This window comes from Ornithodoros turicata, unplaced genomic scaffold (assembly GCF_037126465.1).
Source record: "Ornithodoros turicata isolate Travis unplaced genomic scaffold, ASM3712646v1 ctg00000843.1, whole genome shotgun sequence".
Taxonomy (NCBI): domain Eukaryota; kingdom Metazoa; phylum Arthropoda; class Arachnida; order Ixodida; family Argasidae; genus Ornithodoros; species Ornithodoros turicata.
In genome coordinates this window covers 1132946-1149631 of record NW_026999404.1, presented here as the reverse complement: position 1 = coordinate 1149631, position 16686 = coordinate 1132946, and the positions used below count along the sequence as shown (strand labels likewise).

The 16686-nt window shown below is 46.3% G+C and overlaps 1 protein-coding gene across 3 annotated transcripts in view; it reads left to right on the top strand.

The window, feature by feature from the left end:
• LOC135375217 (protein phosphatase 1 regulatory subunit 37-like) overlaps nt 1-16686 on the top strand; it is a 92562-nt gene that overhangs the window by 4569 nt on the left and 71307 nt on the right. The window contains exon 1 of one of the 3 annotated variants that reach the window (XM_064607937.1): nt 11731-11846. The exons of the other annotated variants lie outside the window; for them this stretch is intronic. Coding sequence (XP_064464007.1) covers nt 11822-11846 — 25 coding nt within the window. The 5' untranslated portion in view covers nt 11731-11821. Of the gene's footprint in view, nt 1-11730; nt 11847-16686 lie in introns of those variants that run through there. 3 annotated transcript variants of the gene reach the window in all.

Below are 16686 nucleotides of genomic sequence, written 5' to 3'. Positions count from 1 at the left end.
GCCCACGGAATATTCTAGTGGAAGGACAAGCAAAAAAACTGTTCATGCGGTTAAAAGTCTTTTGCCTGTTACGTTGCGCATTAGCCCGGTGCCGCAATATGGGGGGTGGCGTACTCTGAACTTAGCAGACGACACCATCTTTTTCTGTCGTCTGCTACGGAATATCTTGCGGCAGCGCCGTATGAGATTCGCTACGGCTAGCAGTGCACGAAAACGCATGACGCTCGCGCTTACGTGACAACAGAAAGTTATGACGTTTTTCGCATCTTCCGCTGGAGTATTCTGGGAACCGTCTCTGGAGTGAATATACGGTAAATCATCTTTCGCTTTCGCTGCGTCTATCGTTTCCCCACCGTCTCGCTAGATGGAGTGAATTTGTGAAAATGCCTAAAATATCGAACACAAGGAAATACACCTGTGGAGCTAGTGGTGGCAGTTTAATCCCCTTTGTCGTGTCACATATCTGGCGGCGCTGATTGCGGTAAGCGTTACAGCTTTCTGTTTCCCTCAGTTAAAAAAAAAAAAAAAAGTTGGCAACACTGATCTGCGTGCTGCCCGCTAATTTTCCTTCGCGTTGTCGAATTTTATAGGGATACATGTGTACATTTAGCGATGCATACATATCTTTCCGCGATGCATAGCAGTCAACAGAGCGTGCGTGAGATCGTCACGGAAGCAGCCATGCATCGTATATTGCGGCGCCCGTTCGTTCTATCTGGAAAGCGGTGCTCGGAAGTGAGTAAATAGAGGCGTTGGGACGTAGACCCATTCGCGATGCATGGCCGACCGCCTTTGTTGCAAGTGGGAACGAACTGGCGTAAACATCTCGCGTTTTGTATACGAGCATGTGTGCGAACGCAAAATGTGATTGCGCGGCATTGAAAAGTGCTCAGCATGTTTGGGCAGCAGGGTATAGCAACGGTGGATTTTATTTCGGTGTGGTCAGGTTCGTGAAGAGCGTATTTAGCGCTTTAAATTTCTCGGGGAATAGGGCATTTTTGTCACTTGCCTCTCGGAGTGCCCCGTGTCTAGTATGAAGCGGTTTCTCTATGCTGTCACGGCAGCGCTGAGAATGAGCTTTAGACAAACTCCGGCATATAGTTCCCTAAGAAGTCAGCCCAGGACGCATGATACTATTTACCTTTCTACAAGAGCAACTGTACCTAGTTACCGCTTTTCGTTAAAGTAACTGCGATATTTTCCATGCGTCAGTCCCCTGGTGTCACTTTGTTGAGACTTCAAATACCTACCGTTTCTTCCAACCAGGAATACCGCGTTCTTTTTTAAATCTCATACGCAGCCACAGCTTGACCTTATAGACTAACTCACACAGTGCTGTTAGGCCCCGTGGGAAGTCCTGTTTATAAGCCACAGCAGTGGTATAGCCTGCATGCTTGGACAGTACAAGTGGTAAAGCAAGCCTTTGCGTTACATTTATTCTGCTTTTGTTTTTCTTAGAAAGTAACTGTCAAGCAACTAAGTTACTTTAACGCAGTAACTGTAGATGTAATATAGTTACATATTAAAAAAAGGTAGCTGTGACTCAGTTACTATTTGCGCAGACCAGTTGTAACTATAACATAGTTACTTTTTGTGAGCAACTTTCCCATATGGCTGATTCCTGCGTTCCTTCCCTCGAGCAACATACCGCTCTGGCACCACTTTCGGTCATCGGAAATTAAATGACGCACCCAAACCGCAGCGTCGAACAGTTGCGATCCTAATTGGGGATCGACACGCAAACAATAAAAATAGGAACAAGTTCCTCCCCACTTCTCCTTCTCTTCCCTACAGATGAACCATGAGCGCATTCTCTCTCTCTCTGTCTCTCATGAACTTCTCATACCAACGTTATCCTAGACGAGAAGCAAGAGAGATCTTATACGACAACGGGGCCTTTCGACCGCGGCCATCCACCATCACATTATAGAGAACGATGGGCCGTGGATGGATCCAGGATTTTCCTGAGAGGGAGGTCCAGCCTTGCGACGCCGGCGAGCGACACCGCCATCTTGGGTCCGGCGCGGCTGCGTCGCCTAGCAACGGCGCGCCAATCTCCTCCTTCTCAGCCGGAGAAGCACGCGCTGCCGAGCCAGCTCGCAACCGAGGAAACCGGCTTTTGGATGGAGGGGACTCAACATGGACGGCGCGTTCTTGGAAGGAGAAACCACGTGACACGATCGGCCCAATCGCAGACACCGAACGGCGGCTCCGGCGCGGAAAAGGAATGCGATACTCTGCACCCATATTTAGTGACTCTAGTCCAGCCTTGCCAGCATCGCCGATACATGATATAGGTATAGGTAAATCAAACACTATGTGAAGACAGAAATAAGGAGTGGGTCATGACATCCTGACCCCCATCTCGATCCGCCGGGCTGGGGTTCGATGTTGAAGTCGAATGATGGATTTTGAAGTTAGTCCAAGGGTGGGTTGTGACGTTTCAGTGACGTGATGTTGAATGAATTTCTAGAAAAGTGGCGACTTATGCATAAAGCCTGTATTGACGTGACGCAGCGTTCACTGTCTTTGTACCAAAATTTTAGGTGTGAAAAAAAAAATATATATATTTTTGTGGTCTTCTCTCAGTTTTAATCATTCACGGCGCGTCTCGCGATGTTTTCATTTGCGCCTTCGACCGTCAGTGACTGAAATACCGCTGCTCGTTCACGTGTAACGCAATCCACTCACCGTATACGCTCCTACAAATGCGTAACGACTTCGCGAAACCCGAACCCTCGTTTTGCAACAAAAGCTCTTCGATGCGGACAGTGATGCTTGGAAAGGCACGCTCGTAATGGCTGCGTAAATTTCGAGCACCGATTCCAGTTTCCTTTCTAATTATGCATTCCCTATCATATTTACCGCATTCCCGACGGCGACCCAATCTTCCTGGAAATGTCACGGCCCAAAATAGCAGAGTCGCGTTTCGTCGATGGTAAACAGAAGGTCTCAAGAGACCCGCTCTCGTGAAAAAAGGTGTATTCACACGGAATAAGCGAGTGAAGTAAAAGGGGGAAAAGGAATAAAAGGCGAAAAGAACTGTTTACGAGGACTTCCGCGCCGCGTCCCGAATATCGGGACCGGCGTGCCGTGCGCATGCAGACGACACCATCGGCGCTGTCGTCTGCTACGGAAGTAGAATATCTTGTGGCTGAGCCGCAGGGGATAATGGGGAGCTTTAGTATAGCGTTTGTTGGAAAGCGACGGACGCAAGCCAGCAGCTTTATTTCACGGAAACGGTATCCTAAAAGCACTGTGCGGTGCGGACAGATCCGTCGCGTCCGATATAGCGTTTACGTTTTGCGTTTCCAATAAACGCTATACTAAAGCTCCCCATTATCCCCTGCGGCTCAGCCACAAGATATTCCGTAGTTCCGCAGCAGGTGACACCACAGGCGCTGTCGTCTGCTGCGGAACTACAGAATATCTTACGGCTGAGCCGCAGGGGATAATGGGGAGCTTTAGTATAGCGTTTGTTAGAAACGGAAAACGTAAACGCTATATCGGACGCGACGGGTCTGTCTGCACCGCGCAGTGCTTTTAGGATAGCGTTTCCGTGACGTAAAGCTGCTGGCTAGCGTTCGTCGCTTGCAGCGCCGTTACGGCTAGAAGTGAACACTTTAAAAAATTGGGAAAATCAAAAACACAAGGGAATTAATTTTTATAAGCGTGCTTTGTTATTCCTCATAAAAATATATGCCATCGCACGACAACTCGCGATTTTCTTGTGAGTTACTTGGGAGACGTTTAGCAGACAACGGAGTATTCCTGCCATGTTCAAAATGCTCACCCAGTTTCTCGTCGGCCGCAGGAGCAACGCAGAGCCGCAAAGCCAGTTTTGCGTGGCCCCGCAATTTTCAATATATAGAGAGCTCGCGCAAAACGCAAAAGCTGAATTTACATTATGGGCATGCGCAATAGCGATAACGCTATTTCTCGCGCACGCAAAGCTCCTGAACCCGCTACTCTAAAACTCTCTATTACTATATGGTATAGGTTTTGATTGGATAACTCTCGGGTTGCATCCGTTTATTGAACTCTAGGAACTTCGGGTTCCAAAGTGTCTCCTCTAACTCAGGGCAAAAGACCCCTCACCACCCTGATGTCACTGCTTGAGGCATGCATCTGTTCAGTGGTCTAAATCTCGCCAACTAGAACAAGTATTTTTGTTTTCCCTCAAGCATCTGGCGTGCAACTTGTAGCGTGCATGGTGTAATCATTCACATATACCGAAGTGTCACGACCCTTTTTGACTCCTTCGAAGCAAAATTGCGTGGCGCTTCAGAGACAGGCCCAGCACGACTGCGAAATTTAGCGACAAATTGGCTCTGTCGAGACGTGTGTGGGACGATACACACCTGTACGACTCGCTGGAACATATCCGTTGCGTGTCTGCCGGCTTCCGAGAAATGACGGGGGTTGAAAATAACGCGCTCGCGCGTGAGCGTAACCCATCCACACGCGCGCCCGAGCGAGCGAGCGAGCGGTGAGCCCCGCAGTCGCCACGGCAGTTTGATGCTGGCGTGATCGACGCTCAGATATTTGACGGGACGGACCCATCTGCACGCGACACAATTGCCGGGGGGCCTAGCAAAGGACACTGCTTCCGTGTCGTTAGAGAATTGCGGGAAGAAATTTGTTTGAAGCGGCGCGTGTAGGTAATTTTCGTAAATGATTGATGTGCCGAGGGGCAGATCTTTCGGCGTGATGTTGTAACGGAAAACGATGCTGAAACGGCGTTTCCTATTTTTTTTTTTTTTTTAACTGATAGGTTTATAGGGCCATTCCCAGCGAATTGCATGATATTTGTTCCGTGTCGCATGGTGAAACCAAATGACAATACATGCGAATGACATTCGCTTTTCCCTCTCGCACGGACTGTGTACCCTCGCAGTAGCGAGGTGGCCAAAAGAACGATACACGAATGAAAAGTTGTAGTTCAATATCTTGCCACGGATTTAATAGTTTTTGGCGCGAAGGAAGGAAGGCTTAACGCCATTTTTCGGAGAACTACTCTCGTTCCCAGTCGCCACGTTGCCAAGTGTGGTGCAGATAGGCTTAATTCTTACCGCTTCTTACTTATATTTACTTGTGATACTTAGCCAACTGAGCGTCGTCGAAAACGCAACAATTTTGTGAAATTATCTAATGTTTCCCTGGTTTCGAGAAAAGGAAGTAAAAATATATCGAATGTATCTATATACAGGGTGTCCACTATAACTATAGAAGTATGTATTTTTTAAAAATAGAAAAATCACTTTTCCCAGTTTTAACCAATGGCGATGTACTCTACGCATAAAGATGGCTCAGGCAAGCTTCTGTGGCGATGCATTAATTAACTTTCGTTGATTAACTTTTTAATTATCAACGATAGAAGACTGGCGAGAGAACATCGGACCCCTTGGAGTCACTGGTAACGTTGCCGTTTTTAGAACAAAAAGTGAGGCAGTTATAACGCGAGGAAAGGGCCCTGAAATAAGGTGCTCTGGTGGTCATTTTTCGACGCTCAAGTAGCAGCGCTCTCGTTTTCATTTCCTGTGTATGCGGAGGTGGGAAAAAGCTGTCGCACCAATCTGTCCCCATGGAATCTGTGCCCTCTGCGACAGTGTTTTCCCCCAAACACCTACAAAGGAAAGGAAAACGGGAACGCTTCTACTTGAGCGTCGAAACACGACCACCAGATCGCCTTATTTCCAGGGCCTTTCCTCGCGCTATAACGCTCTCGATTTTTGTTCTGTAAACGGCAATGTTACCAGTGACACCAAGGGATTCGATGTTCTCATTGGGTCAATCTTCTATCGTTGATAATTAAAAAGTTAATCAGCGAAAGTTAATTAATGCATCGACACAGAAGCTTGCCTGTGCCCTCTTAAGGTGAGCATTTAGGCGTAGAGTACATCGCCATTGGTTAAAACTGGGAAAAAGTGATTTTAGTATTTTAAAAAATTACTTCTATAGTTACGGTGGACACTCTGTATATATGTTCACATGTTCGGCCCTAGTGTCTTAATTATCGACACTGACATCATTTGCGAATGACATTCTGTTTCTTCGTGTAGCTGCACGCAATACAAACGAATGACATTCGATGCGACTGTCATTCGCTGGGACTGCCATTCAGTTTGGCGTGTGACAGAGGTATTATATTTTCTAGGGTGTTCACCAAACTGTGTTTGCGGAGCACTGAAATCTCTCTTGTGTAACCAACGCAGTAACAATGCAAATAAACATAAAACGATTTGGGATCATGTAATTTTCAGGATTCATTGAAACAGATCTGGAAGCTGAAAACATTTGACGCGAGTTTTTAGCACTATAAATGCATCATTGACGGGAGTTTCCGCGTCTATACCGAACGGCAGAAACACGGGGCTCCTCTGGGTAACCCTTGTATATCTTCCCATTTCGATGCGCTACTCATATATAGGCATTTCATATCTCGACATTTTGAGTGCGGTCAACCTTTCTATTCGCTCCGAGATCGAACGGTGTCGGAGCGCTGCGGAGAAACGACGAACTACCGTAGTGTGGATAGCTTCCTCGCGTCGTCTACTTTGACCACGACCTACTAGATTATAACGACCATGCCATAGGCACCCCTTCCCAGCGCCGCACTTGGAAGCTAGATCTGGCGCTACTCATCGGCCCGGTTATTGCTTCCTCAATTTCTGCTCTACTTTGTACTTCAGTTTACCTTGGTATTGTTATACAAGCGGTGGATGTCCCACGAGAGATGCGTCTTTCTAAAGTTGGTTATCATCATCATTCTACACGTTTTCATAGGAGCTGTTTCTGTCGTCTGCTACGGTAGTCATACGTCCGCTTCTGTGCGTTCAAAATTCAAATTTCCATTGTCCAATCACGATGCAGATCTCACGGGCCGGTGAGCAGCGCCCCTAGCGGATCCCTCAGACAGGCTTCTCCTGGGTTGCCGTTTACTGACATGGTCTTTATAATCTAGTAGATCATGACTTTGACACGTTTATTCCACGTTCAGTGCGGTAGGTGGAGCATTGGGGAACCGAACAGCAGTGCCGTGTATGCTAAAGGGAGTCTGGCCATTAGGAGGAGCATAAAAAAGAAGCTCGACCTGTGAATCAAACTTAGGCGCATTTCATTGGTTACCGTTTTCCATGGGAGCTGCCATGACACCAAATTTTCTCCAAGATGGAGGATGGTGCTTGGAACGGCGAAGCGGAGACTTCGTGATATATCCTCATGTACGCGTCTGCAAAATCAGCTTCAACTTTCGCTCCGCCGTCATTATTTACGCGAAAATGGGATGATTCATCGCTAACGTTAGGCCTATAGTTAACACCGTGATACCAAAAAAAAAAAAAAAAAAAAGCAAGAAGGACGACCCTCATACGTAGGATTTTGCATTATATAATTGCATTTTATTTATATGTACAGCTGTGCTCATTTTTGATTCGATCTACTTACATTACGTGATTTAAAACTTCATACCGGCAGTCGTCTGCTACGGTGGTGGTGGTGGTGGTGGGGGTGGTGATGGTGAAAGGGCTCGCCGTTGTCGGCCTCTGCTACGAAGAAGCGGTTGTACCGCTCTCCTGGCCAATCACTTCTGCGAGCAAAACAATTTCTGCAATTCTGGGCCTTCCCAACATGCCTCACTCCATGCAGATGGCGTTGATAAAAGTGGGCGCAAAATCCGTCGGTTTGGTCTGTCACCAGTGACATCCGAATCAATTGAGTTTCACCAAAATGGTGGCACCCAGTAAATAAGGGTGAGGTATAAGTACTGGATGGATGTAATAATAGACAATCGTATTTCGACCTGTGATTGGCTAGATACTTCAAAAAGTGGGTGGAGCCTCAGGTATAGGCAGGTCCCATTAATGGCCAGACTCGCTTTGGCATACACGGCACTGCCGAACAGTATCGTACCATCGCGGCACAAGTGATCTTCCGGTGAATATACGGGAGAATTACGGAAAACAACCACCAACTCCGAACATCGGCCGGCGTGTTATCTACACTCGAAAGGTGACGGTGTCGCCCTCTCTTAGTCGATCTCGCAGCGAATAAGGTACAGCTATCGGAATTTTGCACCCGTTGTTAAGTGCTTTTAGTGCAGTCATTCACTCATAAGGACACGTTGAGAATCATTGGACGCTGAAAGCAGTTCATTCAGTCTAAGTGCTATATCACGTCATACATGCGTCAGTAGTGATATCTCACCTTACACTTCATACCGACAGTCTATAGGCGACAGGCCACCGGTGGTTTGAAGGGAAACACTCACGCGAAATAGGTAAACACACTCTTTCGATTGTAAATACCGGAAAAGTTTTCATGCCTGCACCTTTCAGAGCAGAGCAGAGTTTGGAAAACTTCCAAGCGAAGTTGTGAAGTCGGTTGCGAAAGTTTCCATATGCGATATTCTCTTCTGTCGCCCTTATTCGATTATATTTCCTGCAGCAGAGCTGCTCTTCTTCTTTTCTTTCCTTTTTCAGCTATATATCTCACTTTGGGTTTCTGTTTACCATAAGATTTACAACATCCGTCTGCTTTCTCAACATTTCATGACGACATGGTGCCTATCGGGTTTTCTGTGAGGAAAGAAGCTGCCATACGGGGCTTCGCTGTTTGCATGGGCAGGAAATGGTGGCAAACATGCAGTGTGCATGGTACGGTGTCTGGTATAGTTGTTAACAGGAAAGAAAGCTAGAATGTTTGCGTCATCAAGAGCTCACTCTGAGGAAAGAGGAGATCGGGAGAATGAACCTCTCATTTTTAGTGCCCTCGCGTTCCCCTTCTCACCGGAATATTAGTCCAGTTACTACCCACGGGCCTTGAGGGTAAATAAATAAATTAGGGGTGTGCCAACCGAATCCGCGAATCCCAATGCAGGGATTCGAGATTCGCGAATCGGAATCCCTGATGCCCAAAACGGCGAATCGAATCTTTCGAATCCACCAACCACGTTTGTTTGTTTCTTTTTCAAATTGACGCCTCCGCAGTCCGCCGAAAGCCTCATTGGCCGACACGTGTTTTCTTGTTTGTTTGTTTGTTTGTTTGTTTGCTTGTTTGCATTGCTCTGGTCTGAAAGAGTTCAGGCAGGAACTGTTACATTACAAGCTTACAAATAACCTGGTTTTGCTTTTGATTGTTGCTTAGTTTTATGGAAATAATTCAGACACGAGTATTTATGCATTTCTTGTAGTCGACGAACAACAGGTTAAATAAATTACGTTTAAGAGGAACTATATGGGTATATTTTCTCCTGACACTGAAGCATTATTTAATTTATTTTTCATTAAACAAGTGTATCATATTCTGCTTCAAAGCACCTTGCACTAGAAGTGTTTTTTTTTTTTTTTCTGGCTTTTTGATCTCTTTTTAAAGAAACGATTCGAAAGATTCGAGATTATTAAAATTCGTGGACTCGTAGAACCTTCCTTGGATTCGGGTTCGGATTCGAAAAAATTGGATTCCTTCCATCTCTAAAATAAATAAATGGATCCCTGTTGGCAAAAGTTGACAACAAGCTTATCATGATGTTCCAGGAGCAGACCATCCATCGTCCCTATACAGTGTCGACTGCTCGAAGAATCTCTCTCTCTCTCTCTCTATGTGACGTCCTCTTGAAGATATGCCAGCATCGTTCCAAGTTGAATAAGTTCTTTCTGTGTCTGCTGCTCCGTGTGCTGCTATGCAACTCACGCTCTATACTTTATTTCGGTCGGCAGAAGAAAGTACATTGCTTCCATCGCGACTGTCACAGGTTAAAGACACTGGTCCGATAAACATCCGGAAGGTCGCGCATCGCAACGCAGTGTCAGAGTGCTCCCGGAAGAAAGCACAGCTACATAGTGGGCTGCCTGGTGTGTATACATGCTAAAGGGAACGCGCGTCAGCCAGAAAGAGCCGAGACCCGAGAGGCATAATGCATACATTTCCGCAATGGCGGAACATGAATGGCGGGCAATGTCGGGCACTGAAACATTGACAAGCAAACCCAGGGCGGGGCAATAGACCTCTTCCTGTTCGTAAACAAATGACGTCATAGTGTTCGACAGCGCCACCAATTTGGTAGACTTGGAGCTACGCTCGAAGCTAGGGGACGAACAAGGTCGCGCCCTAAAGCCTGGGTCTTAGGGGGGGGGGGGGGGGATTACGATCGTCCCTCAAAGGGACGCTACCTTCGGTACTACTTTTCTTTCAATAGGAAGCAGCGAACAAGTGCCCATTCGTGGAACCCAGCCCTCCCTTTCCGATTTGTTTCGGTTTCAGTCTGTCTACCACCGTCATGATGACGTTTCTTCATATCTGAGCCCACATACCCATTCACCAAATGCTGCTCCAGACGAAGTCAAGCGGCATGCACGCTTATAGTATCCAAGACGACAGTGCAAGGGGCGATGCGGGGATAACTTGGGTGGGGAAGACATTTTAGCCTGACCAACGCTCGATGTGAAAGACTGCAGCTGACGTCTTGGAGAAGTTGTCTGTTGTCTGCCTAAATAAGAATGAAACAACCCCTCGACAGTTCAACCTCTGTCCAATTTCCCGATACTTGCCTCGTCAGTGGCAACCGTGCGAGGGAAAATGGGGATGGTATGCAAGAAATATTGAGATGCTTTCGCTGCTCGCACTTAAAAATGAGCTTCACCACATAGCACGCTCCTAGTCAGCCATCATCTCGAATGGTATCGTTATCTGTCCTGATCTGTTGCAAACGGGAGACGTACGCCCTTTTTGTGACACTTCTGCTGTTCATAATTGTCACAAAAAAAGGCGTACACCTCTCGTTTTCCACAAATCCGTGCAGACGACGATATCATTCGAGATGATGGCTGGCTAGGAGCGTGCTATGCGGTGAAGTTCATTTCTCCTGGGTTTTCCTCACACTCTTTCAGACATATGTCGGCACAGTTACCTTAGAAGTCAGCCCAGGACGCACATTCCTCAGGGCGTGCTATGTGATGAAGTTCATTTCTAAGCGTGCCCAGTCCGTCCGTCTCTTTTTCTGTGTGCGCGTGTACACTCTTAAAAATGAACTTCACCACATAGCACGCTCCTAGCCAACCATCACCCCGAATGACAACGTTCTCGCCCTAGATTTGTTGAAAACGGGAGGAGGAGCCTATTTTGTTGCCATTATGCACGGCACAAAATAGGCTCCTCCTCCCGTTTTCAACAAATCAGGGGCGAGAACGTTGTCATTCGGGATGGTGGTTGGCTAGGAGCGTGCTATGTGGTGAAGTTCATTTTTAAGAGTGTATGTTTGCTTGCATGTTTGTTTCTTTGTTTTATTCGTTGGAGCGGCGAGACGCATGCCCCACATCTAATTCGGTACTCGAGCTCATAACTGTTAGACATATCAAATCAAATTTTCGTCATCATCCTATACGTGGCACAATCCACATTCATATTCCCGACTCTTTACGCTGTCCTAACCCTCTGTGCACACTTGACAGCTCCGCGGCGTGTCCTTAGTGCCGCTTCACGCGAAGGTAGCTGCATATATTACGCACAAAGAGTTTAACTATTGATCACTTCTCAGTGTGGACTCGCAGACCTCTCCTCTCCATCTTATGCGACAGCGTGTGACACGAGTATGACGAAGGGGAAGTGGAGGGGACCCTTTTGTTTTTCTCCCTTGCCACGAGGAGCTCTGTCTGCTCATCGGAGAAGTACGTGTGCAATAGTACCTTATCGCCACGTACTCCAAAGGGGGGAGTCCAAGACGATAGAGGTGCATAACAGCTTTTTTTGTATTCTGCTCGGTCTCTGTATAGACGAGTGCTCTTCTTCTGCTCGTGTGCGCCTATTAAGTTGGATTTTTCGCGCCATGGAAGTGCAGTTTGACGAGAGGGGTAAGTGGTGAGGGTGAGACGGAAAGAGGGATGGGCAGAGAATTATATATAACTGGGGTTCCGCGTTTTCGTTTTTTTTTTATTTTTGGGCGGATTCGGCGTATGTTTATTGATTTTCAGGAAATCGGCGTTTTTCGGTGTTTTTCCTGGCGTGTACACGGTTTATCCGACAGTTATCGCAGCACGACGCTCATCCAACGTGGCGTTGCTCGCTGCGGTGGCGTTTTACGGCTAACGAAAAAAGTAGACGGGCATTTTTCACATCCATCGTATTTCTGTATGGTATTCTGATCCCCATCAGCAACTTGCTGGGCATGCGCAGCAATTTATCGCTGTCGTGTCCTGGAATGTCCCTCTGTATTCGGTGTTTTTCGAGTAAAACCGAATGAGGGAAAATTTACCCGGCTAATGTTTTTCGGTGTTTTTAGATTAAAACCGAAAATGCGGGACCCTAGATATAACGTACCTCGTTTTGCGTCGTGCTGCTAATTGTGCATGGAAACAGCACGATGTCTGCGTAAGGTTGTAGAGCGCACTTTTGTTTGTTTGTTTGTTTGTTTGTTTGTAAGTTGTTGTCGTCGTTTACTAGAAGTTTTTGTGCACACCGCGGAAAGTAACTGTTGCGAGGCTGGAACATACGACAGCCAAACGCAACAGAAGCCTCAAATGCCTTAGGACATGAACAGCATAGAAATATGGTAGTCGTCGAAAAAAATCCCGGCGCTCTGTCGCTTTTTGGACGACTGCCATATTTGCCATATTTCTACCGAACTCTTTGTTTCAAAGTAGGTGTCGGAGCTTGGCGAAATGAATGCGAGTAAGCTTACGTGTTGCGCGCATGCGCCAATGGAGTCAGTTCGCTATGACACTCCGTTAAAACAGAAAATGAAAGCGGATCGTTTGGAACAAATATTGCGTGCTATGTACAACAGAGCTGCAGTTTCTGGAACACGTGTCTCTTCTTGACTATTTGCATGTGGTCCTCTCATTTTTGTGTAGTATTTAATGCTCTTAGTGTGTTATGAAAACACAGAAACTGGACATTCTTACCATTCGTTCTTACCATTCTTACCATGCCGTGACCGAAGTGGTTAATAACAGGGGGAATAGAACTTACGTTGTCTTGGGGGGTAGATGAAGTATGTTTTGTAGTCATTCCGCGCGCGTGGGCTAATATTTACTCTAGTCCTAGCCATCACTCTTCACGTGAGACGTCCTCACGATTATTGGTCTCTTTGAAAGGCAACGTTCAAGGCACGGATGTATGCAATATATACACCTTGGAAGAACAAAGAATTGCGTCGTATGTGTACATAGCGGCCGTGGCTCGCCAGGGGAGAGGAATGTAAATGTTGACGCAGCTCGTTAAGGGAAGCTATATAGTGGGGACCGTGGACAACCAAGAAAACTGCCACGTGTCAGCTGCATCGTTATCAACATAAAAAAAAATAAAAAAAGAAAACGATAAAGATCATATAGCTGGGAAACGCATATGGTTGGTTGAATGGTGGCGCTCCTTATGACGATCGGTCTTGCGCGTGCGCCAATATGACGCGGCATTATAGCGGCATGTTGCAATCGGGGGAGCCGTAGGTCCAGTGGGGGATCCAATTGGGGGGGATCACCCCTAAAACGACAATTGATACATTGGATTTCTCTTCCCCCCCCCCCTCACTACGGGTTCCCACAGAGGAACAGCCCCCTCGCCCCCAAACCGAGGGTCTGGACCCGCCCCTGCCTATAGGTCTCTGACTGACTTCATATAGGGGGACCGACGTGCGTACAGTCCTAAAAATGAACTTCACCGCATAGCACGCTCCTAGCCAACCATCATCTCTGATGATATCGTTTCCTGTCCTGATTTAGTTGTTGAAGACGGGAGGCGTACGCCTTTTTTGTAACACTTATCCTGTTCGTAATTGTCAAAAAAAAAAAAAGCGTACGCCTCCCATTTTCAACAAATCAGGGCAGGTAACGATATCATTCGAGATGATGGTTGGCTAGGAGCGTGCTATATCTGGCGAAGTTCATGAGTTTAAACAATAGCAGTGTGACTGGTGCTTATTATTATTTTTTAAGTAATAAAGCGTCAAGTCGGAAAATGGCACTTGTACGACTGCCCTTTGAAATATTTGTGGTAAAAAACAAAACTAAATTAAATGAAATGTGCAATATATATTACAATATGTATGTATATGACAATTTAGTACGAAAATAACCTACCCGCAAGCTATATAGAACGTTTGCACAGTTTGATGACAGCACAAACAAACGGCCTGCACCGCCTATCGCTTGGAACTGAACCTCCCACCCCGGGGGCACAGAGGGACCTGACACAACCTACGCTCTAAAAACTGAAGTTCACCGCATGGCACGCACTGCGCCAACCACTGCCACGAATGATAGGGTTATCGCTTCTGATTCGAGGAGAGAGGGAGGCGTACGCCTTTTTGTGTCAATTATTATATACGTCCAAATTGACACAAAAAGGCGTACGCCCCCTTTGTCTTCGAATAAAAGTCTATAACCCCACCATTCGTCTCAACGGTTGGTGCAGAGCGTGCTATGCGGTGAAGTTCAGCTTTTAGAGTGTATGGTAAACAGTCATCCCGAGTGACATATCGGTCATGCCCCCGATTTGCTGAAAATGGGGGGCATACGCCTTTTTTTGTGGCATGATGCAGTTAACAATCGGATAATGTGTCGGGTAACGATCGGGATCGGATAACAATCGGGTAATTTGGATATATGAAAATTGCCACAAAGAGGCGTACGCCCCCCCCCCCCTTTCTGTCTTCCAATCACCAGCCATAACCCTATCATTCGAGGCAACGGGGTGTGCGGGGCGTACCCATTTTTGTTTCGATTTTCACATATCCAAATTGCCACGAAAAGGCGTACGCCCCCATCTGTTTTCGAACCAGAAGCGATAACCCTATCATTCGTGGCAATGGTTGGCGTACAGCGTGCTATGCAATGAAGTTCTGCTTTTGGAGCGTACGTCTTCTGCCTTATTCTCGCCCCTTCACTTTGGCAAAATTGCCTGGTCCATGACCAAATCCAGCCCATCGAATATTTCTGACCTTTTTGGAAGACGCAAGATGAACTCTTCTTTTTTCTTTTTTTTTTTGTATAACGGCAACACGTCTTATCCGACGCACGTGCCGAAGAACGAGTGGCTGTTTATTTGTGCTTCTTTTTTTTTCTGGGATGGAGATTACGTTTTAATTAACCGAGCAGCCCGCAGACTGCTCAGTGTCTATAATACAACGAAGCAGCGCCACCTACCAGCCACTATACCGCGCTCCCACCTTTTGTTTATTTCACGAAGAGTAGAGGCGTTTAATTATGCAATACCCCAGAACGTATATAGTTGGCTGAAGCGCGTAGGCTATGTTGGTCGGGAATATGCTGCTTGTTTTTCGGCGATGCATGAATCGGTAAGGATAAGCGAGTCGGTGACAGCGCAGTTCGTTAGCAGGAGTACGTGGGATGTACTGGTCCAGCTGCAGCTGCTGTCTGCTAATTTATGGAGGATTTCTCGCATTAGCGTGTACAAAAGGGATTTGTTAGGCAACAGGTACAGGAAGCGTTAATACCTTTCGTTGCATGCTCTATGGTGCATGATCAATGTGTCTTCCAGCGAACACCGGTTTTGTTATGTAAAGTCTAGTGTGGTAATAAGAATAGAACATGACGAGGCACCGAGGTACTACTAGGTGAACTGCTGCGACAGTTTGCTTTGTGATAACGTTCGGATGGCTGTAGGCTTTACTGATGTCAATACCACTTCGATAAGAGCAAAATGTTTCGGGAGTAGAATTTACATTGGAGTGTCTAATTACCTAGATTAATTAATTAAATAATTAAAAATGAAATGATTAGAAGTTTTCGATTCAGGAAAAAAAAAAGCTTTCTATAGGGAACTTTTATAGTTGCTGTACGTTCTTAGTATGGCAAAAATATTCACTTATGCGCCTGTGGAAATCAACATTATGAAAGTGATTAGTGAAAGGAGGATGAGTGAGAGAGAGTGGCTGGTTTGTCCCTTCAGATGACGCACCCTTGGAAGTCGCTGAGAAGGCGTGTTAGTTTAGCTAAATTGGTAGAGCCCTGGACCGGCAATCCAGAAGATGTGGGTTCGAATCCTACAGCTGGCTAACCTTTTCAGTGACTTTCATCTTTCAACATTATATTGTTGTAGAATGAGACTACGTCACCAGAAGACATTAATTAAGGCACCGAACGTTCTTGTGTTCGCACTCTCATGGAAATTTCAATGAAACTTCATAAAGAGTTCTACACACATCATTGTCATGAAGATGGAATAACAATAACAACAACAAAAAAAAAGTTCGATTCATTATATCCGTGGAATATCCATAATCACATTGACGTAGACAAAAAAAGAGAGAGAGAGAGAGAAAAGGTATGTGTTTGTGTGTTCCGTGCTTATACGTAGAGACCAGCATTTACCACAACCAAACGAAAGAGAGCACCCGCTGTCTTGCGCACAAATCCGTGAGAAGGCCCGAAACGCACCGATTTTCGTCGGTTTGAACCGGGATTATATTCAGCATGGCGTCCAGCGTAGCGACAACATCCAAAACGCGCACATGATTTATTTTTCAGCAATGTGTACTACTGTGTGCAAGTCTTCATAAACAATTCAACAACCCTCGTCCATATTTCTTAGATCTCACCAAGCTGTGTATACGCATGCTTCCTACACTGCACACGCAGAAAGCAACGCACGCTCTGCGAGACTCAATCTTCACAAATAACCCGCCATAGCAGTTTCCTCTTAGGCCATAAACGTCAGTCAGCGTTGTAGCAATTC